This window comes from Myripristis murdjan, chromosome 5 (genome assembly GCF_902150065.1).
Source record: "Myripristis murdjan chromosome 5, fMyrMur1.1, whole genome shotgun sequence".
Lineage (NCBI taxonomy): Eukaryota > Metazoa > Chordata > Actinopteri > Holocentriformes > Holocentridae > Myripristis > Myripristis murdjan.
In genome coordinates this window covers 32473651-32498014 of record NC_043984.1, presented here as the reverse complement: position 1 = coordinate 32498014, position 24364 = coordinate 32473651, and the positions used below count along the sequence as shown (strand labels likewise).

General features: G+C 41.8%; 2 protein-coding genes across 2 annotated transcripts in view; both read left to right on the top strand.

The window, feature by feature from the left end:
- The window catches only part of mtmr14 (myotubularin related protein 14), a 64610-nt gene extending 45131 nt beyond the window's left edge, over positions 1-19479 (top strand). Inside the window, exons 14-19 of the mRNA XM_030051164.1 lie at positions 2065-2135; positions 2528-2586; positions 5295-5427; positions 7310-7486; positions 8088-8291; positions 16223-19479. Coding sequence (XP_029907024.1) covers positions 2065-2135; positions 2528-2586; positions 5295-5427; positions 7310-7486; positions 8088-8291; positions 16223-16403 — 825 coding nt within the window. The 3' untranslated portion in view covers positions 16404-19479. The remainder of the gene's footprint in view (positions 1-2064; positions 2136-2527; positions 2587-5294; positions 5428-7309; positions 7487-8087; positions 8292-16222) is intronic.
- Positions 19480-21870: 2391 nt separating this feature from the next.
- Positions 21871-24364, top strand: part of LOC115359827 (copine-9-like) — a 149267-nt gene continuing 146773 nt past the window's right edge. Inside the window, exon 1 of the mRNA XM_030052470.1 lies at positions 21871-21947. Within this exon, the coding sequence (XP_029908330.1) occupies positions 21871-21947 (77 nt within the window). The remainder of the gene's footprint in view (positions 21948-24364) is intronic.

The window sequence follows — 24364 nt, the reverse complement described above, 5'->3', positions numbered from 1 at the left end:
GCCTAGGTTAGCGCGCTAAGCTAGCGCTAGCTAGCGTTAGCTTAGCGCGCTAATCCAATCGACCAAATGCCATCAAAACACTTTAAAATTCATCTCACGTCGATGGTAATGCCTTTTCTATTTCTTAATAAATGTTTGAAGTCAACCACTTGTATCTCAGAAGTTAAGATTATCAAATAAAAGTTAGCTTTACATGTAAAGCTAAACGCCAGTAGGCCTCAGGCCTAGGTTAGCGCGCTAAGCTAGCGCTAGCTAGCGCTAGCTTAGCGCGCTAATCCAATCGACCAAATACCATCAATAAACTTTAAAATTCATCTCACGTCGATGGTAATGCCTTGTCTATGTCCTAATAAATGTTTCAAGTCAATCACTTGTACCTCAGGAGTTGAGATTATCAAATACAGGTTAGCTTTGCATGTAAAGCTCGACGGCCCCTCCATCAAAACTCACCAAAAGCACAAGCAAACAGCACAATGCAAAGTACATAATCACTCTCTGAAATATAACATTTAAATTACCTGTGTTATCATCAACCATAGCCTCATATCAGCACAGAGTTCAAACAATAGGCTAACGTTAAGCTAACAGAGATGAAAACAGGTCTTACCTCTTAGTCTGTGAGAAGAAGTGGGGGGGAGGGACACAGACGCACGGGGCTTTTATACGCAGCCCCCCCTGCGCCCCTCCCGATCTCTTTTTCAAATCAAAACAAGATGGATTACCATAGCATTGGTCATGTAAATACCTACTACATAATGTTATTGTAATAAAAAAAAAAAAGTAATAATAATTATTATTTAGTAACTATTATTTTGTTAATAATAATTGATAATAATATTGTTAATAATATGTATTATATGATATTATATTATAGTTATTATACTCTATTATTATTATTATTATTATTATTATTATTTTTTTTTATTTTTTTTTTTTATATTACATTATGCCTGTCTGTGGATACTTCCTCTACCTCTTTTTTTTTTACCATGGAGTTTGGTGTGAAGAGGCAGACACTTGGCAATAATTAGGCCCCTGCTGTCTAAAGTAAAATCCTGACAGCTTTCAAACCTACGCCGATGGAAAGAGGACAAAAATTTCTACAAAAATATGATATTTTGGTGTAGATTTGAACAAGTTTGTGGCCGCTGTGCAGACTTTTTTTTTTTTTTTACCCTTTTTGACACTGGAGTGCTCTGTTCTGCACTCTGCCTGGTCATGTGACTCACTCTAGGCAACGGACAGTTCCGCAATACACACCCATTATAAACCGTCAGCGGGAGCAGAGAAAACAGTCAAACTTAAACTGCCGTAATTCAAAAATGGTACAAGATAGCAAAATAGTGTAAATACGAGATTTATAGAGCTGAGTCTTGTGCCTCGTTTAAACTTCGAATTGCGTCTGTAACTCAAACGATGTCCGAGCGGCGTTACCTCAAACAGGTGTGGGTTTTTATGGATTTCTCCATTGGATTGAATGAGGATTTCTCTGTCTGCCTGCATTTTGGGCTGATTATGACACAGCTGCTCATGTATTAACGCAGTACTCATGTCACTCACACACTAGGACATCCTGGGCCTTTCAAAATAAAAGCCCAAAACTCTTTCCAACTTAAAGCACCGAAAAATACCCTTCCAAATGGGAAAAATGGATGAATTGTTCATCGCGGACCGGCACCGGTGCGAGGGCCGACCAACGCTGCTTGCAGCTTTAATTATTATTGTTTCTCCCCAGACTGTCCGTCTCTACTGAACAAGTTTATAGCTCAGCCTGCCTCGGCGCTTGGGGAGTAATGGGGTTTTAAATCTCGTCCCAGGCAGGCAACAGCAGTGTAAAGTGCTTTGCTGATTCTTTTGCCTTTTACTGGAGCTGTAAGTTCTGTGTTAAACACCCAGATTGGCTTGCATGTTGGCCTTTCGCTCGCTGTTTGAACTGCATTCGAGTCCAGGGGGAAGCACATTATGCTGGAGCAGACCTACTGGGCCGCTGTCAGGAACTAGAGGGCAGTGTTATGTCATGGATTGTGAGATCAGATTTTTTCTCTTTTTTTTCTCCTCTGGCAGATTTTCTTTTTTTGCTTCAATTTTTTGAAGCACATCGTCTCAGAGAAGTTCTCTGCCATTAGGAAACAGAGGTATGGTTCTCTCTCTCTCTTTTCCCTATTTATCTGTCATTGTCTTTCTCCCTCTCTTCTTTTATTTCTTTGTCCTTTATTACTTTATTTCTATGTGCTTGCTCTGGCTTTCTTTACTTTCTTTCATCTTTCATGAACCACCTTTGATGTGAGGCTTTGCTTATGTCACTTGGTATTTCAAAATGAAGAAACCACAGAGTAAAATGGTTGTTAGCCATTCTTTGCCTCCACAGTGGATCTTATGCACACATTCATCCATTGATGTAAATAACTAGCTTTCATGGGCAAAGCTCAACTGTGTAAAAACCAACCACTGTTTTTTTTTCATCTTTTCATCTCTTTGACACACACTCTCTGCTGTGTATTATTTCGTCATACCATTTATTTTGCAGAAGGAAGAACTCCCACTTCAAAGACAGTGATTTCACTGTGGAGGACCTCTGCCAGTTGAGTAAGTCGGCCTCCCTCTCAGGCGTTCCTCTGTCCACACTTTAATGACTTTCCTCCAGATAGGCCTACCTGCTGAGCAGCTCTGGTGGCTCTCTGAAGCTTGTATGCAGCCTCATCTGGAGGACTAATGAGAGAATTAATGTGACACTCTTAAAAACCTGGCGTCGGTGCACACGGAAGGTTTTATTATTCAGAAATTGGGAAAAGAGAGTTGCAGGAAATATCTCAGACGTATTCCTCAGGTAGAAGGAAATAATAACCCTGTTTGCCACAGCTTTAATAAAGTATGACTGTGACACAGTTGCCAAGGTAATGAAACGCAGCAGAGCTAAGATTGTTTTGTCACCTACTGTAGCGTACCAAGTATTATTAACATTACAGTTGGCAAGCCACAACAGGAATCAAGTGTGAAAATCAAAGGAAAAGAAGCCAAACTGGGCAAAGGAAGAAAGGCTAATGTGTCAGAAGGAAACATGTTCTGGTTATGAAACATGTCTTGGCACAGCTTCGTTTTTCTGTGATGGGTGGAAAAAACAAAAAACAAAAATCATTCAGTCATATCTAGACTTAATTAAAGTTAATTAACTTTTTATGGTTTCTGACGTTGTGTTACAGTTCCTAACAGATTTTAAGAAATTAATCTGGGCAAAAAAAAACAACGTACAGTATAATACCAATGCTTTTTTTTTTTTTTTTTTTTAAAAGGAAGTATACTAATAAATGCAGTGCTTAAAGTGAATTCATGCAGCTCATAACTTCCTAAGGGAACTTAAAGTCAGTTTTTAAGGAAAATCTTACATTCGTCATGCAGAATAGTAATACTAATGTGACTATGAGCTCTATGTAGGAATCTCCAGTTGGTTTCCTGGGAAATCCCAACTCGTTAAAATTTTAATCACTGCTTGTGCTTACAATATATGTAAGTTTCCTGGTGACCTACATCCCCTTTAAAGGAATACTACACCCCAAAACTCTGAGTTTTCTATCTTATGCTCAGCACGATTTGTTGAATGAAATCATTTTCAGCGGCATCCAAAAACTGTGGCCTTTTCTGTTTGAATGATCAACAGCCTTGACAAATGGCAGAAAAAAGGATGTCAAAACGTCCTGAAACCTAATCCTAATCTTGACTTTCCATTTGTTCTCATGGCCAACGAATGAGCCATGGGCATGTTTTCAGTTCTTCAATCCAAGCGGTTCGCCCACAGGTGCTTTTGTGTGCCATTTTTTTCAGCAGTGGTTTATTAAGAAGTATTTTAGCTAAAATACAGTAGACTCTCCATTTCCACTGAATGTTCAAAAGGAGAGTCAAGACTTGGATTATGCTTCACGGACACTGAGAGTTTGAACATGCTGATCACCTCCTTTCTAGCAGTGGAAACAGTTTTCAGAACCTTCTTTCTTTATGAGTCATGCAATTAAGACTATTTCATTGGACATTCAAAGCAACTGGGACTGAGCACATGATACAAAATATGTAGAGTTTGGGTGAAGTAATCCTTGTAATAAGCCTCAAACTGCGTATAATGCGTTATTATAGGCATCATTCCAACTTTTGAAGGTCTATGAAAGTCAGTTTTTGGTGACGCTCTTCTCCTGCTGTGCACTGCTGCTCTGATGCAACATGAAATAACAAAGGCTTGTGGACGGTGCGAGCGCAGAGTGTTGTGGCAAACGCGAGGCAGTGAGAGTCTGGCTGAACACGCGAGCTCCATCCATTTTGAAAATCACAAGCGTTTTGAATTATAAACATCTTGCGTCATCGACCTTGATGTCTGCCAGCTTTTAGCCTTCAATGATGTCTCTGCTGGGTTTAAAGTTGGAGGTATTTTGAAGTTTCCTTTGCTTATGGCCTCTCTTTTATTTTTTGCGATGAATTGATACTGTCATGCAAAAGGAGAAGAGCACCATCAGTGTTTCTCCATCACCCTCAGCCCGTCACAGCCAGAGAAGTCACAAGGGAGGATTTGATGTTGGAGGCTATTCTGTCTATTGATTTGTTGAATAATGAGGACCATTTTCACATTGTGTGAGAGTCTACACTCAGTTTTTCTGTTTATAAAAACCTCTTTGTTCCATTTACGCCTATGGTGTTAGCTTGTTGGCCAGTCCACAAGGACACTTCCTGTCTTCTAGCACGTCTGTGATATCTAGCAGACAGCTTTTTAGCGTTGCAGTTAAAATTTACAAGAGAGGTGCATTTTATGTATTCATGTTTTTTTTTCCTTTTTTTTTGCTATGAATCATTGTTTCTTGTAAGCTAAACTTCCACTTGGTCACAATGTAAAATGTGTCAGGATGCATGATAATACGAGCACGTCATCAACATCGGCTGATATCTGCTTTAAAATGAAACATCTGCATGGGCAGAAATATTCATGAAATGAAGACATTATAGAAAATAAATACGGCTCGTCTTACATAACCCAAGTTGAAGTAGTTGTCCTATTTTCCCTAGTGAATGTGTACATTTTGAAAAGCATCATATTTTATGTCTGCATCTGCCAGTGGGCCTTCACAGTAAGAGTACTTATAATAAAATGTTAATTCCACCACAGGAGAGTCTTGATGATCTTTGATATTATGAGAAGATTTGGAAAATATCAGCATATTGGATATTAGAAAAAAAAAAATCTAATATTGTGCATGCCTAAAAATGTGGAGTAATGAACCCTAACTAACATGCCGCTGCTGTGCGACTGCTTTCAGAGTCGAGGGATCGCGGCAGTGTGACGAGCCTAAGCAGCGATTTTTCCCTTATCACGGAGGAGGTGGGCGGAGCCTCCAGCCTCACCAATGACACCGTGGACCCGTTCTCCAGCCAACTCCAGGCCTCCAGCTGGTCAGCACCACAACACACACACACACACATACACACACACACACACAGACACATGTTCAGTCCGTCAAAATGAGGATCCTTCAAAATGGGTTCACGTCAGGCTGTCAGGCTTGACCTTAACAGTTTCTACCAAATAAATGCTGACAAACACTGGCTTTGGCTGCCATTTCAAAAATCATACGTGGACAAATTCTTCACAGACCAGGCAGAAAGTCCCATTTTTCTACCAAAAGTCGCCTCAGTAATCCATAATGCAGTGCAGCCACAAGACATGAGTTTTGATGGTTATGTAAGAAATCTGTCATTTCGGCTCTTGGTTGTGGGATGTGCTGCCTTTTACTTTTACTTTTTTTTGGCATATCTGCTCTGGAATTTCAACGTGGGTTTTGGTCCAGCGCTCTTCATGAACATATCTGTTGTTGTCGAAGCTTAAGCTCTTTTTCCCCTAGCTGGCACTTTTTATGTTTAATTTTCTGGCAACAACAGCTAATGCTTTTGCTATCGTTGTCTCCACCTACACATTAAAAAAAAAAAAAAAAACACAATGAAGCCAGTTTGATATTGGTATATTCAGGGGATTGTTGTTTCTCCCCCTCCAGTAACTTCAGTAATGTGAACAGGGAGAAGCACATTGGTGAAATATTTTTGGATCACTGGAAGTGGAGGCAGCACTTGCAATATTGGAGAAAATTTAAATGCATATGAGAAAATATGACAACAACATGGAGACATTAAGATTTCAGCGGCTGGTTTCCCGTATGAACTGGAGGTTGCATAAGAATAATATCCTCTCATATATCCTGGAATTCATGAAGCATCACAAACTGATCATATTCAGCATTGGAAGTGTATCTGATGGTGGATCTTTGCTTGAACACAGGAGTCTGTTGTGATGGTAGTGTGTCCTTCATCAGTCCTAGTCCAGTGTAAGCTAATCCGTTATTCTGACTCTTAGTCGTAGGATGTGCTGCCCTTTGTTCCCTTTGTTTTTGTCTGCTGTGAAACTAATCTCTTTTTTGGTCGAGCCCTCCTCATGAAGATATCTATTGTTGAAGCTCAGGCTCCTTATCCCCTGGTTCTACACGGCACTTTGGCAGCAGGCTTGCCACTCTTAAGTCTGCCTTTTGTTTTGGAAAAAGCTTATTTGGCAGCGAACACATGAAGTTAGTTGGCAGACTTTGACTCCACTTTCCGCTGATGCCAGATGACCATAAATGTCTGGTTTTCAGCCATATCTGCATCTACCTGCATCTCTTGATCCATTTTGTTGCTTGTTAGTATATTTTTTTATTTTCCTATTTATAACACATACAACATAATGTCAACTCAAGATATTTCCATTGCTTTTGATAGCAGAAAAATGATCAGTGATCCAATACATCAATGGTAAATGTCCAAGATTTCACCCAGAAATGTTGTTTTCTCCAACATTATGGCCTCCTTTTCAGCACAAACCCATCACAGGGCCTAACTGATCAATCAGTGACATCTTGCTTCTTGTGCTAAGGCCTAAGCAGCAGTCAAAAGCATCTTAAAGACAATGAAAATTAATGCCTTTTTCATCTTGGTATCATTGGATTTTTTCCCCGTAATGGCAAGGCGGTCACAGTTTCAAGTGAGGCAGGTCACCTTGCATTAAACGTTTGGGGGAAACCCTGATGTCAGGATTTGGTGTCGGTTCCTCAAAATCAAACTGTCCCGTCAAAACGTTATACCTATAGATTCTTGATTGACATGAACGATCTTCAGCAGTGTCAGGTGTGTCATGGTCTGTCACTGCTCATAAACAGTTAGTATCAGCCTTCAGCAAACTGATGTAACACAGAACAGTACAGAGCCAGCCCTGTGTTGATGACGGTGTGATGCTCCTCTCTGTCCTCAGGAGGAAAAACACCACCTCCTCTCCTCAGATGGTGGTGTGGAGTAAACCCCCTCCTCTGGACGAGCACCTCTCCCACCCGCTCAGCGAGGCCCGCTCCTCCAGCTCCTCCTCCTCCAACCAATCAGAACACAGCGTCACACGCACCGGCAGCAGCCCACTGGCCGTCCCTGGCAGAAGGTGAGTGTCCATCTAAATATAAGTTTAATTGCGTGTGGGTGTTATTAGTTTAGTTTCAGTAAGTTTCCAGAGTGGGTTTGTTCGTTTCAGTTTACTTTTTATTGTTGAAAATGTTTAGTTTTAGAAAAGCTCTTAGAAGTTCAGAATAGGTTTTACAAACACAACACTTTGTGAAGTCATGACGACGTCCCGGTCTCAGTGAACATCAGCAGCAGCACCTCCTCATGCTTGTTGTGTTGACTAATCAGACCAAATAGATAAAGACTAAAACTAAAGGCATTTTCTGTACATTTTTAGTTTATTTTAGTTTTTAAGTACACAGTATTGTTTCAGTCAAGTCTTAATTTTTCAAGTTTTAATATTTATTTACTTTTTTCACACCTAGTTTTTGTATTTAGTTTAGTTTTAGTTAACCACAGTAACCTTGGTGTGTGCCCACACACAGCTCCTGTAACACAAAACCCCCAACCCCACCCACTGATCTTATGACATCATTCACCGAAACACCGAAACATGTTTCCCTCAGTTTCTTTGTCTTTCTGTGTTATGTATCTGTCATTTTTCTTGTATTTACATTTTTGTCCCTCTCTCTCTCCCTCAGGTTAGCGTCAGACTACACTCGGTCAGGCTCCTCCCTCTCTACAGAGTACGGTAGCTGGCAGATAGTTTCCGGTTGCGGCAGCATCCACGACCACGCCCACTTCCCCCCGCCCGTGGCCTCCTCCGCCTCCTCTTCCACTGTTGCCGCCGCCTACGACTCCCCCCTCCCCTTCAGCTTCCAGGACGAAGGGCCCAGCGGACGGATGTGAGTCACAGTGCAGTTACACAAACAACCCCGTCCTTTCCCTCCTTTCTGCACACACTTGCTCGAAAGCAACATCAAATTTCCAGAGCGTTGCCTCCGTAATTTTGACATACATCAGGTTAAAGAAGAAGGTTCGAATGGCAAGATCAAGGAAAATTCCTCCTTAAAACAACATTAGCACCATTTAAACCTTGGACTGGTGATTTACATTCTGTTTCTGGTGCTGTTTTGTCGTTTGATGTCTCTCAGTGATGGATTCATTTTGGCCAGTTAGCTGTGAAATTCTCACCAGCTACAGTTGTGTCTAATAGGGGGAAAAAAATCAACACTCTAAAACAGAAACTTTTGCTGTCAGGTTTCAATGTCAAGCCCTAAAAATAAAAGACCAAGGACTTCTTTGTAGTCTTCTTTGTAACTGTTAAGCTCTGTAGTAGCTGCATCAGAACTACACCCCAAAACAACAAAATGTTGCCACATGTCAGTCAGCAGTCCCTGTTTTCCTTTAAGTCGGAAAGGATGTTTTCCAGTAAGGTGTCTGTGTGCCGAAACGACCCCTTGAAGAGAAGGAAGCCGAGGTCAAACGAGGCCAAAGTCGCAGCTGTTGCTCCTCTTGTCACTATCAAAGCCGTCTAGTCGCAGGTTTTAAATGATGGCAGGGCAGCTGCTGGCATGAGGCATTGGAGCGAATGATCACTTAATGGGTGTGCGGACCAGTGGACCAATCTCCCAAAAACTCACTCTATTCATAGGCTGGTGTTTGCCTCCACCGCGGCAGGCTAACATCCAAAAACCAGCCGACAACCCAACCACAAACAAAGTGCAGTCTCACCAGTAAAAACTCAGTAATGCCTAAAATGGAACATTAAACGACCATGCATATTTCATTAGCTCATGACTCTTTAAATTACTGTCAGCTGTTTTTTATTTACCCAAGAGGTCATAAGAAAGCCATTTAGATACTTGTTATTCATGCTGCCTTTATTTGGGTGCAAGCATGTAAATAAGGCATGAATTTCTGGGAGTGGGGAGAGGTGTGGCCCATCTTAGCTAGCCTGTCATTTACTGTGACAGGCTAAATTAAACTTTATTGTTGCGCCTGTTCATTTAGGGCCTTTATTCTGTACTCCCTCAGTCGGTTTATTGAATCGTCTATATCTGTGCTGAATTCTTCACAATCAGATCATAATGAAGTATAAGGATAGATATGGATTAGCTTTATGTTTTCACAAATAAACACATTTGTGAAAGAAGACAGAGTTCAGACTAGAGTCTTCAGGGGTTCAGATTTGCAAGCTGGGACCCAGACCCATGCAGAACCAAGAAATCTAGGATCTGACACAGACCCGATCTGCACCAATTTCTGATTTATGTTAACAAATTAATGTTAATTTACAAGTTGACAAAACAAATCCCTCTGTTCCCTAATGTGCCTCTGCCTGGCCATGATGCATATAATCCATTGTCCTTGTCAAGAAAGTTGGTAAAATACACCAAGCAGGTTTTCTGTTATTCCCCTCTTGCTGATTGAAACAGTGAGGCTAATCCACTCCTTATTTCAGATTAAAGTCCCCTTGCTGTCATGGTGACGGATGACAAACATGACTCATTTTGAATTATCTTTGCAGTTTTGTTGCATCTAACATAATACCACTCGGGTACTACACATAACTTGAACAGGCCTGGGACCTGCGGCAAGAGAACGGGACCTAACCTGGACCTGATCGACACTGATAAAACGTGGATCTGAACCGGTACAGGTCCCGGGTCGGGTCTCAGACCTCTAGTTCAGAAAGCGCTTGTAAGAGTAAAGGAATCCCAGCGGGGTTTATGGAATACTGACTTGTATCAGTCATGAAAAATAACATAATCAGAGAAATTAAGCCCTTTTAAAAAGTAGAGGTAAGAGCAATTCAGAAAATTAGAATGGTAGGTAAACCAGCTGTATGTTAAACTGGTTGTATTTTAGCCTGGTGCTAATACAACTGCTCCTCTCACTCCACCTGTCACGGATGCCGGTGGTGTGTATTTCATTAAGCCCTCGGTTCCGGCGGTAAAAGCTCATATTTGCTGATGTTCACAAGACTGTCACAAGACTGGAAGGGCACCAAACACAAGTACATCCACTCTTTCTGTTTCACTTCTTTTTCTGCAACACGTTTACATCCCTGTTTCCCTCGGAGTAAACACAGAGCTCAGTGGGAGGGGCTGAAGCCTCTTGGTGTGTGTGTGTGTGTGTGTGTGTGTGTGTGTGTGTGTGTGTGTGTGTAGGGGGGGGTCTCTTTGTGCTCATCATGAGGGGTTGGGTTGATTTGGATGTATTGATTGGGCTTTGACTGGTGTGTGTGTGTGTGTGTGTGTCTCAGCATGGCACGCAGAGCCAGGAGAGAGTAATGAATGCAGCTTCCTCTCTGGAGTTGAGTGTGACTCATTTATGGGAGGAGAAGTATTTTATTTTCGCAGCCTTCCAGTGGTGAAGCTCATGAAATTTCCCAGAGGCAGCAGAATGAGAGCGGCGTGCCGAGCGGCAGGCTCTGTGTTTATCAATTTTGATGCTTGTGCTCTTGTGGAAAACACTTACGCCGGATTTATTGCAAACTTTTTTTTTCCATCACTTTTTTTGGACATTGAGGAGCTATGTTGCCGTCCTGTAACAAATCAGGATGTCTGACAGACGTAATAAACAACTTACCTCCCTCCCCTAACTCTCCCTATCCCTCGCTCCTCTCGCCTCTTTCTTAGATGTATTGTCTTTGGTTATTCTGATTTTTCAGGTGCCATTAACAGGGTTACTTCTACTGGTTTCTTGAAGCTGATGTTGATATTTTTACAGATGCAAATAGCTGATATTTTGCATACATTATCCTCAAATTTGACAATTCTTACTCCAGCAGTTCCCAAACTCCAAAATGGTCTTATGATCCCAGCATAATGTTACTCTTGTCATGGTGGAAAAGCCTATGAAAAAGTATTAAACCAACATGTGACACTCAAACTTGCCACTTAAAGGCTAATAAAATCTTTATGGTGGGTTAACAGCTCCTTTAGTCCAAGTGAAGCAGGTTTCCTTTCAGGTTTCAGGAGCTACAACAGGTGATCAGAAGTAAATGTCACTGTATCGGTGGTTGATGATGTTGTCAGACCAATATCTGATTTATAATAACAGGACAGAATGAGTTTATTGATATCAGTCTATCACCTGACCCACACTAGAAGTGAGCGAGCGTCATCGTGACACTTCGGTCCTGACAGGATCTGACAGCATCAGTAACAAAAACAGGAACTAATCATCTTGCAGAGGCGGAGTTTACTTTTCTCATTTTTTTTCCAAACAGAAATGAGTGAACACCCATCTGTGGTGGTTAATATTACTTCCTTGAATTTAAAGTCTTTGTAGTTTCCACCTGTGACTCTTTTTTTTTTTTTTTTTTGTTCAGGTAGATGCTTCTCTATTTCCAAGATAAGCCTCTCCTCATGTATCTCTACTCTTCCCACAGTGAATAATGTGGAAGTTCAGCTCAGTTTTCAGCCAACAGCAGAGCTTTAGAGGCCAGGTGTATCTGTGACATGTTGCTGAAATGCAGGCAGCAAAAAAAAAAAAAGTCACCCAAAGTGGCACCACACACATAGGGATTGATTCTATATTGATATTGTGATATGAGACTAGATATCATCTGAGATTTTGGATATTGTAATATTGTGGCCTAATTGGTGTCTTTTCCTGTTTTTAAAGGCTGCATTACAGTAAAATGTTTCAGAACTCACTTGACTATTCTAGCTGTTCTGTTAGTTGCCTTTATCCACTTAATTATTATTATTTATCCCCAAACTGTATTTGGTAAATATCTCTGGAAAGCACCAATAGTCATCCTCATGATATCGTCACAATATCGATATTAAGGTATTTGGTCGAAAATATATATTTTATTTTGTCCGTGTCGTCCAGCCCCACACGCTTCACTCCCTGACATGAGCTGTGTCTTTGAACATCTTCATTGAAACTACTGGTTTCAATCACTTAATAAAGAGCTGTTAAATTGTTAGTATCTTTATTATGAATGGGTACGATAGCAGACAGCACGAAGGCTTTATATTGCTAATACCTTGGGAGAGCCTCACTGGGATATTTTATACATGACTTTAATACTGGAGTATGTTGTTGTGTAATTACTTGTAGTTTTGTGTTGAAGCATCAACACCCTGATGCTTGTGTGGGCTGCTGGGTAAATTGGCTCTATCACGTTACAGCAGAACTGAGTGTATTCTGCTCGCTAACAGGCATTTGGATTGGTTCGCTGACTAGTAATGGAGGTCGAGCTCAAACTGTGGCTGGTCAGCTCGCTCTGCCCATTGTGAAATGGCAATTGTTGTCACAGTGTAAAAACAAATTAAAGTTTTGGATACAGGTTGAGCTCCTCTGCTCCATTACCTGTGGAGGCTTAAGTTAACTAATTGGTTTGCATTAGCTGCTGAGGTGTGAGTGGTTGTTTAGAGAAGAAGTCATTAAACTTCCCTCAACTTTTAGTGTCGGGAAAAGTTTTTAATAGACTCTCTCACTGAAAAAGTGGGTGAAAGCTTTTAACGATATTGCATCTTTAGAAATCAGATCTCTCCCTGGAACATGAAATCTTGTCTCTTAGTGGGACATTCCTGGATAAATAAAGGATAAATAACAATTTAAAAAAAAATTCTTGGAGCTTTTTCATCAGAAGCAGCAACTTGTCTCCTTCATGGTCAGAGCGCCGACTCCCTTTTTTGCTCAAAGCATCTTGGGTTTTCCATTTTGCTTCCATCCTGTCAGTTTAACGTCCAGTTATTCCTCTGTACTTGTGGTCATCAAGTTCACATTCAGGAGCCGGAGTTTCGCCTCGGCTGTTAAATGTGTACACCAAGTTTCCTCAGACGGACACAGGAACGGACAGAAAGGCGCGTGCAAATCTGCAAAAAGTTTGAAGGAAGACAGAGCAGGATGCTTATTTTCTCAGTGACACCCACGTCATTTTGAAACCATCCAGTAAGACTTAAAGGGTGTAAAGGTGCTGAAACTCACACATTATTGACCACATCAACTTTCCATGTATTGTTGTTCTCTGGCGGGAGTGGTGTGTGTGTGTGTGTGTGTGTGTGTGTGTGTGTGTGTGTGTGTTTGCATCAGCACATCCTGTCTCTGGGTTCCAGCAGCACTTTGCAGCAGGAACAGATTCATGCCGGGGAAACTTCAGTACGCTTCGTTGCTCTCTGTCCCCCCGGTGAACCAGAGGATAGATGGGTTAGGAGAATCGGGGAAAGATGCATTTTCTACCCGTTTCTCCCTCTGACTCACCCCTCCTACTCTCTCTTCCCAGCAGGGGACAAATTTTAATTTCTGCTTGATCTCACTGCCAAATTGAGTGTGTCCCGCCAACAATGCTTGCAGTCGGCGAAGGCAAATAACATCTATCCGTCTTTATTCGGTGGGAATTGGGAAAGAGGGAGTGGCGGTGGGGGAGGTTGGAGTGAGGAGAGATAGAGATGACAGCTTGTGCTCTGTAATGCCCCCCACCCCAGAGTGATCTCGATCAAAGAAAGCTTCTTTTTCTGTTTTTACCCTGCATGCACCGCTGCCGTCTCCATTCATTTGGTTACCTGCTTTCACCTCGTCTTCTCCCGTTTCTGCTCATTCTGTTGTTGTTGTCTTTGTAGTTTTGGCGTGTTAACGTTATTCCCTTTGTTGCCTTGAATGCATTTTGTGCTATTAGAACACGGGTCATGCCAGGCACACTTTGTTTCCAAAATGACTAGCTGCCACTAAACGTGTCTAACCAACTCTCAAGTGCTGAGCAGAAACTCCCACAACACAGCCGATGGGCCTCATTTTCAGTTTGGTTTTTGTTGTAGTAGCAAACTGTCAGCTGCCTGTGTAGCATGACACCCCACTGATTCCTGCTGAAAAAATAATCGACATCAGGGTCTCTCCTAAAAAGTTGGAAGTTTCCCCAGCTTTAGAAAGTGGTTTTCTCAGTCTAAATGAAGGTGAGGGCAGCCTCTTTGCCAAAGCGGCCACTTTCCATCCACCTTGAGATCGCTCATCATTACCTGTATCGGAAAAAAGCTTCCAGCAGTTTGAAAAGAACAGAAAAGTTACTTTAAAGTTACTTTAAACAACCCTGGGCAAGACTCTATGAAATATGCCCATTTTATAAGCTGGATGGAGTGTCCCATTCTTGGTAAATGAAAGACTGAAGATTCACACTGTTTGCTCAAATTAAACTGTGGTGTTTGTGATGCCACAAAACTACGTGAAATCCAAACTGTCTTGTAAAAGCAGAGAGCAAGCCCATTTACAGATATCACCTCACAGGGTTTGTGCCAAACCTTTGCAGATCATGCAGCAATACTAGGGCTCATAACCTACCAGCAAAGAAAATGAATTATTCCCTTGCTGGAGCATAACCAGCAATTTAGTACTCAAAAAAAGGAAATGGTAATTGATTTCAGGAAAAGGAAGAGTTTGCACACACCTGTTCGGACAAAGTTGACAGCCTCCATTATCTTGAGGCCATCGTTGATTGAAAGCTCACCTGGGTGAACGACACAAACTGTGTATAAAGAAAAGAACAACAGAGACGACACCTGCGACGGAAACTACTTAGATTCAGTGCCAGCAGTTTAATGCTCAGCTATTTATAGAAAACACCTGCAAGTCTGGATTCCTGTTTTAGATCAGTGTCCAGACAGTGGCCGACAAAAATAAGACGAATAAATCATCAAATCATCAACATCAAGTGTAAAAGCTGTGGCACTTTAGTGGAACGATACATCACAAAAACGCACATTTCTGCAACTTGCATGAGTATGTTTTTAGATAAAATGACCACATAAAGGCCTATTTCTCATTACATTTTGATTCATATGCTTGACAAATAAAAGGCACTTTATCATATATGATTATTTTTCTCCTTTTTTTGGGACTGTTGTGCAAATTTTCAGTTAAGCAGTAAACAAAATATAGATTATGACTTTGTAAAATAAAAGTGTAATGACTGAAGGAGTCTATTGGTGATCTGTACATGCCTCCTGATGCTGGCACATTTTTTCCCATGCTGTCAGTGTGCCATATGGAGTGCCATTTCTTCAGTAAATTACCTAATTACCAAATAGCGACAAATAAGCTGCTGTAGTAAATTACATGAACGAGTTGATTTGTGACACCGTAAAATAAATAATCAAGCAAATCGTGGTGCGAGAGATGTTTTTCTATACATCATCATATTGCACAGCCGTATGGGAACAGCAGCGAATCCATCTGATACCAACTAGAACAAACCAAACATTGATCCGCATATCTGGAGGACCGATTGACAGACGACTCTTTGAATTTGACTTTTCCAAACACCAGCCAAAACATCTGTGCCCTGTCAGACTACGTGGTGTGAGACTTGCTGTTTTGTGACGATGACCTCTGTTGTTACTTTTTCCACTGATGATTGTGCAAAGAAAAATTCCTAGCAGACAATTTTTATTTTTTTAAAAAATGTGCCCACCTTCTGCTTGTCCCATGCAGTTTGGGGCAAAAGCCATGCAGAGTTTTGTGTTCAGTACAAATGTGTTACTTTGGCCTGGTGATAATCACAGCTTTATGGAACTGTACATCCACAAACTAGAGGATCATTGAAAAAACAAAAATCCTAATACTTGTAGAATCCTAATACTTAAGAATCATAGATCCTATAAGGGTAAAACTGCGCTTTTTTGAATTATAGGGGAAAAATGTTTTTGTAAGATATGATTTCATCCTACAGAAACTCAATGATTTCTTTCTTTTCCCTCCTCATCTCTCTGTCGATCATCAACTCTCCCCCACGCCCTGTCTTTCATTTTGCTTCCTCTACACTCTCTGATCCCAACCCCTCCCTTTTCCATCACCTCCTTCCTTCCATCTCTCTCCTCCCCAGGTGTCCCTTCCCGTCGGAGCGGCAGGCCCGTCTGGAGGCGGTGCGGGAAGTCTTCCTGGCCGCCTACAGCTCCACCGTGGGCCTCAAGTCGTCGGCGCCCAGCCCCTCCGGTGCCATCTCCGGCCTGCTGGAGCAGTTTGCCCGCGGCGTCGGCCTCCGGGGGACCAACACCATCGTCTGAACCCCCTCGACTCCGACCTGCTTCCCTCCATCCATCCTCGACCCTGCTGGATCGACCCAGCCCGGGACGATCCACCGCATCTGGACTGAATACAATAAAGTGCCAAACTTCTCAAATCTATCCTGGGGCAGAAGCATTAAGTTTTATTTTATTTTATTTTATTTGTTCTGTTTTGTTTTGTGTTACAACTTTGAAGCCCTGGATTTTTTTTTTCCCCTGTCTGTGCCGTCCCAACTTTGTCTTTTGACTTTTATTTTCCATGTCCAGTGTTGTGAATGTTTGTCAGATTCAGGGAGCGGTTTCTCATGGTGGTAAAGGATTTCAGCCACAGTATCAAAAAGGGATAGCTGGTTAGTTCTCCAGTTTGTCAAAATGTACGCGGTGTAGGCCGTAGGATCTGCCGTAAGACAGAGTTTTGCCTTTTATAGGCACGGTATAAAGAATTCTTCCATGTTCTCTTCCTCAGTATGTGTTCATAATTTTAAATTTCTTTTCTTTTTCTCTGGGAGTCACTGCAATGACCGTCCTAAGTAGGGCTATATATCCCGTAGTCCTGAGGCTATATATTTGTACTTACCTTGTTTTTGTGCTGCTATTCTTTGCTGATTCGAGCAGAAGAAGAGTGATCTCTACTTCTGGTGGAAGCTGAAGTCGAGATAAACACGGCACTTAATGTGTTCTGACAGAAACGATGCCAAGCTTATTCCTGTTTTTCTTCTCCTAATTTGGCACTGACGATTGAAATCAGGATCTCTGATCTGTTTTTTTTTGTAGCTTAATTTTAGCAATATGATTTACACCCTCAGGTGGAGAGGGGGAGGCTTTTAGATTAAATTAGATGCCACCTGAGTTTTAGCTGATTTGGCGAAGTTTTAAAAGCCTGAAGAGTCTTCTCAGTACAGTTTTATCTCCACCGTTTGGTTTTGTCACGAGAGCATTTTGGGGAGGGGGAGGGACTCGTCTGTTCCTCTGATTTACCTCACATCGCACATCAACGTTTCCCACGTTTCAGCCCAGGAGCTGAAGTCCCGTGTGCAGAATATCCAGAGCCCACCACCTCCGATGCCAGTCTCATGTTTCTCCACTCTGTAGCCAGTCATCTTTTCCCCGATCAGTAGCATTGACACGGTAGCACAACAGGCATTGAGCATTGTGGTAGCTGCAGACGAGTTTATATTTCTGTGACACAAAGGCCTTTTCAGTGTTCTTCCTTGCTGCAGTTAAAGCCGGCGACCCGGGCTCCTGGCGGTGCAGTGATTTCCGCCCACACGTTCTTCAACAGCGCGCTCTCTTTCAGGTTACACTGAAAGGACATTGCTACTTGGGCTGCACTGGGGTAGTAATCATGTTTTTTGAGATTTCTCCTACATCAGATCATCATTATTATTATTATTATTATTATTATTGTTAAAGCTGGCTTCATGGTGTTGCCAAACGGTTTTGACAGCTGCTTTACCTCAGGACCTTTTGTTGTGCCTTTTTATCTTCAGTAACGTCAGAACAGATCTCCATGTTTCTGGTCCAGTTTCTGTTTCTTAAATGGTTTTGGGAGCTCGGTGGTTTACAGCTGATTCGTCATGAAGTCTAGATCGTAGACTGCAGCATTAGCATCGCAATTAGATATTTCATAGTGGTTAGATTAACTTTCACAGCGGTTTCTCCTTTATCAATCACTGTATTGCATTATGATCGTCCTGTCTCAGACATGGCAGTTGAGTGTTTTGGACAGACGCCCTTTACAAGCCTGATGAGGCAGGGATTTCAGTCATCAGTCGACCTCCACGTCTGGATCAGTGAGGCCCGGTTACACTCCTGAAAGAGACAGAAGTACAATTTCATGTTTGCCTTTTGAGACAACTCTAATTGATGAGATTTTGTGGTTTAACTCGCAGAATCAGACTTTGAGTCTCAACTTCGGCCTTCTGTCTTTGGAGCCAGGTGCTAGATTTTCACCCAAGTTCTGCTTTTCTTTATTCCACGAAAATACTTAAGTTAGAGCCGTTTTGAAACCACACAAAGACCATTTTTGGCCAGAGGAAGTGGTTCCTTCTCCTGAGCGAGGTGTGACCCCCCAAAAAAGGCAGATTGATGGTCTATTCGACATCACGTGCACCTAATGGCTTTGCTGAACTTGCTAAATGTCTAAATGCCCCAGTTTGCTGAAGCGGCGGAGTTGAGGTTGAATTTTAAGTCTAGTTTGGTAAAAAAGTATTTAATTTCTGACTGCAGATATCGGTTCTTTGCCTGGAATTTTAAAACGTTTTTTTTTTTTTTTTTTTTTTTTTTAAATTTTGAACCTGTCACCTGTCAAAATCGAAAGCAAATCTATCCACAGCTCCAGTGTGAGCAATCTGTCCAGCTTTACTTGAGACGAGACAGACATATTTGTCTACCAACTCTGTCATTTCTGCAAAAGGCATGTCTTTAACTTCCTGTCATGGTTTAAGCTCCTTTTTTATTGTTTGATATGTTTTTTTTTTCACAAGGTAAATAGAGCTGGTGTCAAAATGAGAGATATCTTCACTGGACATGATTCCTAATCCGGTCTAAGTTTCTTATTATTGGTTCATTTTTTGCTTCAGCAGGATTTATACTGTCTGTCTGTTGCAGATAAGCAGCACATCACAGGACACGAGTGTTGCACAGGAAATATTTAAAAAAAAAATGGACATCTCACTAAAAACACTTAATCCTCCGATATTTTCAAATCTTTAATGTAATTTTCCCACTCGGTATTTTTCACCTGCTGTGGTTTTGCATGACATTTTCCCAGTTTATCTGAATCCTGACTTAATTTGTTTGATTCGTTTTGCAATACTTTGATTTCAGACTGATTTTTTTTTTTTTCCTTTTTGATTTCACTGAAATGCTGCATTGCACTCATTGTCCTTATTTTCTGTGTAAAGAGGTTGAGTTTTTTTTTTTTTTTTTCTTTGTACAGTCGATGGATTTTTAAGTAATTTTATCATTTTGTTATAAAATTGTTCTTAATTGTTGGCAGAGATGATAGGCTACATTGAAAGGTGACCTGAGCAGCAGGTGGCAGTTACAAATAAAGAAGAATAATGACAACACATTTGTTGACTTGCATATTTTTTTATTCAAGTTGTTCAGATGAACGGGCGTAAGCAGCACATCTGTTAATACATTTATTTGTGTTCATCTGACTTATTCATCACCTCCCGTTGTGAGAAATATAAAATCTAAATGAAACCACTTCCCTCAGCTGCTTAGTTGAAGTCTCATCCTTTTTTGTGTCTGTGAAACAACTTGTAAATATGTTGCTGTAAATGAGCGTTTGCTTCCAAATGACTGCGTTTATCAAAGATATTAAAATCAACTTTTCAAATTTAGTGTTTATTGTTACAACTGATCACAAAATTGAAAGCAAATCCAGCTCCAGATCAACTTACTGTGATCATTTATCGCTCCCTGTCGGGTATTTCCTCTCAGCCGACCCTTCCACAGGCAGGCCAGAGGTCAAAGGTCAGACGCTGAACAGTACTTGGGATTCAACAGCATCTTGCTCAAGGACACTTCAGCAGGATGCATGCTCGCAGATGAGGGGTGAACTCTAAAATGTTCAAACTATTAGTGAATTAACTATTTATATTATTAAATAGTTGCTGAAAGCCTTACATTATTTATGCTGCATGGATAAACCCTCTTGAAATGAGACTGGCTTGTAGGTTTACGGGGGGTGATTAATGCCACACAGGCAAGACGCGGAGCAGCATGAGAAGCGTCTGTGTTTTTTTCGCTCGCAGTTGCTTCCACTCCTGATTTCAGACATGTGGACTTAATCCTGGCCACAATCTGGATATTAAATGAGGATACAGTAATGAAGACCATGGAAAGACGACGAGGTAATGGCACTTAGGAGAGACGAACCGCTGGCAAAGTAAATATTGGTATTAAATCAACTAAATGTCAAGGCCAGGAAATATCCTTGTGAGAGAGACTGAAAATCCCCAGCAGATGAATCTCAGGTGTTGCACGCAAGTCTGGAGAATTCACCTTGTCGAATTTACATTACATGTAATATTCTGCTTCATTTATGGTCAGTCTGTCTGTTAACATAAACTTGGTGAAAGTGATTTCTATATTGCAAAGCGCTTTGAGCTGCATTTCTTGTATGAAAGCTTCTATAGAAATAAAGTTGATGTGGCTTCAGTGAAGGAAACCTGGGCTCTAGCGGAGGAGAAAAACAGCCAAAGGTACAAACATGATTTTCAGCTACGCAGTGAAGTCATCAGAGGTGGTGGTTTCATACTGGTGTTGTCTGCGTTCTCAGACTGTTTCCCTCTCCACGGGGCCATACGGGCACTGAGGAAAATGGTTTCTGCATGAAGCATTCGTATCCAAACACTACGCTCTCACCTGCCAGCTGTTGTGAGTTCTACCACTAAAAATTTTAAAAGCAAGACCAAAAGGAGATATTCATCTGTAAATAGTGCCATATTGTGCTGAGAGAACAAACCGGATGTCATATGGGACCACAGTTCTTGTGTTGTGTGGACATAAAACTCACACCTGATCTAAGATCAGATGTGACAGCTCCGATTGTTAATGTCAGGTATAACCATGGCCTCCTTTGGCCTCTGTGCTTCCTCAGACACTTCCTGCTCCTCCTCCTCCTCATCCACCTGCTGCTTCTCCATCCTCTCCTGCTGGTTTTCCTCCTTTTTCTCCTCCAGCTTCTCCTGGTTTTCTCTTGTTGCATGTCCTCATATTTCTCTTTCTCCTCCACCTCTCGCTGCTTCTGTTTTGCTCGTCATTTCGCTCCACCTCATTCTGCTTCATCTCCCTTTCCTACAGCTTCTCCTTCTGCCCCAGTGCCTCCATCTCCTCTTCCTGTTTTTCCCCCACTCCTGCTTCTACTCCATGTACCCTTATAATAATAAACATAATGACAATAAACTGTTTACATACAAAGGCACAAATCTGAGCCAATGTGTTTCTTATTGTGGCATCTATCTGAAAGCAGAGTTAATAATGAAACAGGAGACACATTCAAACACAAATCTCTCAGCATAAACGCATTCTCCTCCCGCTTCTCCTCTGCGGCATTAATCACCCCCCGTATACAGAGCGCAAGTTGCGCCCAGACGCGCAGAGGAACTTGAGGAGGTCTCTGCCTCCACCTGCCGATGGGTGAGGAGAAATAAAGGAGCGAAGGAGCCGCTGGATCCGCTCCTCCGCTCCGGTGTTGCTCTCTCTCTCTCTCCCTTCTCGCCATGAATGAAAGCCTCATCCTCAGGTATGCCTCCTAACGCACAGCTGCGCGCCAACCACAGCCAGCAACAACTACAACTACTACCGGCACCGGGCGCTCCGCTCTCCCTTTTCGCCTGCCTGGGTGGATGGAAGAGAAAAGACAAACCCGTCGGAAATTTAGTGCTGTAATATAGGTGCGAAGTTAAAGTATATAGAAGAAGTGATTTTTTAAAAAAGAAAAGCCTTGGCCATGGCGACAATAGGGGATTTCGACCCACTCAACTCCACGGTACCTGCGACCAAGATTGAAGTCACCGTTTCCTGCAGGTAAGGACCCCCAATCTAAAAATATGTGCCTCCGCTATACTTACTTCTCAAGTCTTAATCTTCTGAATTTACACATTTTGAAAATTTTGGATGCTAGATGATAAAGTCAGTGTTGTTGTCACGAATCCCTGGGTTGTGATATACTCGTGCGTAATTGCCTGTGGTAGCTGCGCATTTTTTTTTTTTTTTTTTTTTTATCCGCCTCAGATTTTACAATTTAAAGCATGAATGTGTGTCTTTACATGCAACTCTTTTTTGCTAAGGAGGCATTTGCATGAGCAGTGGGTGTAGAAGTGCGTGGGGGTGCAGTAGCCAACAGTACTAGGATTTATTCTGAGTGCCTTGGAGAGCTCCAAAGAGCGCAACTCTGAGATCACATGGATGCGTGGATATTAAATATGCCAACTGACAATAGAAACAGAGAGAAAGAGAGAGAGAGGGAGGGAGAGAGAGAGGTTTGTACAATGGTGGCATTCATGAGGTGTGAAGAAGTAAAAGAGGGAGAGGAGCAAATCGAAATATCCTACAAAAGATTTTATGAACATGGCTGCTTATCCCAAATATGACAGGAGAGCTGCTCATCCCTGCGGGGGACCCAACAGGAATATTATAGGGAAAACTATGAGGCCCAGTGGGAACAGCAGGGGGGAAACCCAAAAGAAATCTTACTGTGACAGAATAGAAGATACAAAAATACCATGAAGTCAGAAAACGTCACTGTAAACTTACTGGAGCACCGCATAATTCCCTATAGGAGCCATTATGGGAATATTAAGGCGCTACCATAGGAATCAAAAGTGCCATAAAATCATTATGAACCCACATTACCGGGCAGGACGTGAAACTTGTTGCTTTTCTCTGAATGTATAAATGGAGAAACCAGGACATTTTGATCATGAATATTAAAAAAATATGAGTATATTCAAAAACAGGATATAGTCATAATTAGGAAATTTAAGGTCAAAGTTTGTGTGTGTGTGTCTCTCTGTGTGTGTGTTTGTGTGTGTGTGAGAGAGAGAGAGAGGGAGAGAGAGAGCAAGAGCAAGAGATGTACAGTTGAAAGGGAAAGCAGGAAAAGGAAAGGAAAGGAAGAAAGGAGAGGAAAGGAAAGGAAAGGAAGAAAGGAAAGGAAAGGAAAGCAGGAGAGGAAAGGAAAGGAAAGGACCAAAGGAAAGAAAGGAAAGGAATGAAAGCTGGAAAGGAAAGGAAAGGAAAGGAAAGGAAAGGAAAGAAAGGTGAGGAAGGGAAAGGTAAGCAGGGGAGTGACGGGTGCGGTGGGAGCTGAAAATAGATTTTAGGCTTTACTGACTGAATTTATTGGACAGTTGGACTGAATTACACACAGCCTTGTTATTATTCCTTCATCCAGTAATATTGGTAAATACAAAGGAGGGTAAACTGTGACCCTCAGGCAGTTTTCATCATAAGTTTAATAAAGAAAATCAATTATATTCTCAGCAAGCATTCATTTTTACCCCCCCAAACCTCTAACCATTTAATAGCTTCCATCAGTTTGTTATGAGTGACTGTGGTGTATGTTATGATTCTGTATCATAAAGATTTACAACAGCCTAAAAAGATGGAGCAACGCCACACAATTCCACAAATGAAATGGCAGGTTAAGTGAACCGAGGTGGATTCACTCTGGGTTTCCTCTCTGTCTTTGCTGAGTTCATTCACCAGAAAAACAATATTTCACTGGTCTTTTTTTTTTTTTTAGCTGCAGTCTGAGCTATGATTTATAAATAACAACTTCCTCCTAATTGGATTATGATGAGAAACCGATTGCACCTTTGCCAGACAGGCATCGTGTTCAACACAGAGAGCTGATCTTTTATGCTCAGACGGTAGATGCAGGCCAGTGGGCGGAAAAAAAAAAACAACAAAAAACATTTTATCCGTCATGAAACTGAATTAAACATTGCAGAGCATCGCCGCGCTGAGTGCCATGCCATTCTTCTGGATAGTTATTCTGGGCCAGCTGGTCTGAGTGCAGCGATCTTACCTCCCATATATAGGCCCAGCACCTAAGTGCACCGCAAAAAGCAGCTCTGCAGCCAACAGGGAAAGCACATCTGCTTCAGGTGAATGTTGTCGCACGGCCGGGCCAGGCGAGCGCTGGCGCCGCGCACAAAAGCATTTCCATGTCCTGGGTTGTATATATGCAAATCCAGCCTGAGGACGGTGATTGTGACAGTGCTATTCCTAGCTCTTGGCATCCTTGGACGCCCCCTTCAAGTTCTTTTTTTTATTTCATTATTTTTTTTTCCCCCCCAGTGAAGGCAGAGACAATCTGGAGGGGTTTGGAAGGGCTGTCTCGGCTCCTTGACACTGACAGAATGGGGTTGGCTCAATTCCCCCCAGAAAGATCCTCGGACATCAGCTGTGAATACGAGTGTGAGAGAGAGAGAGAGAGA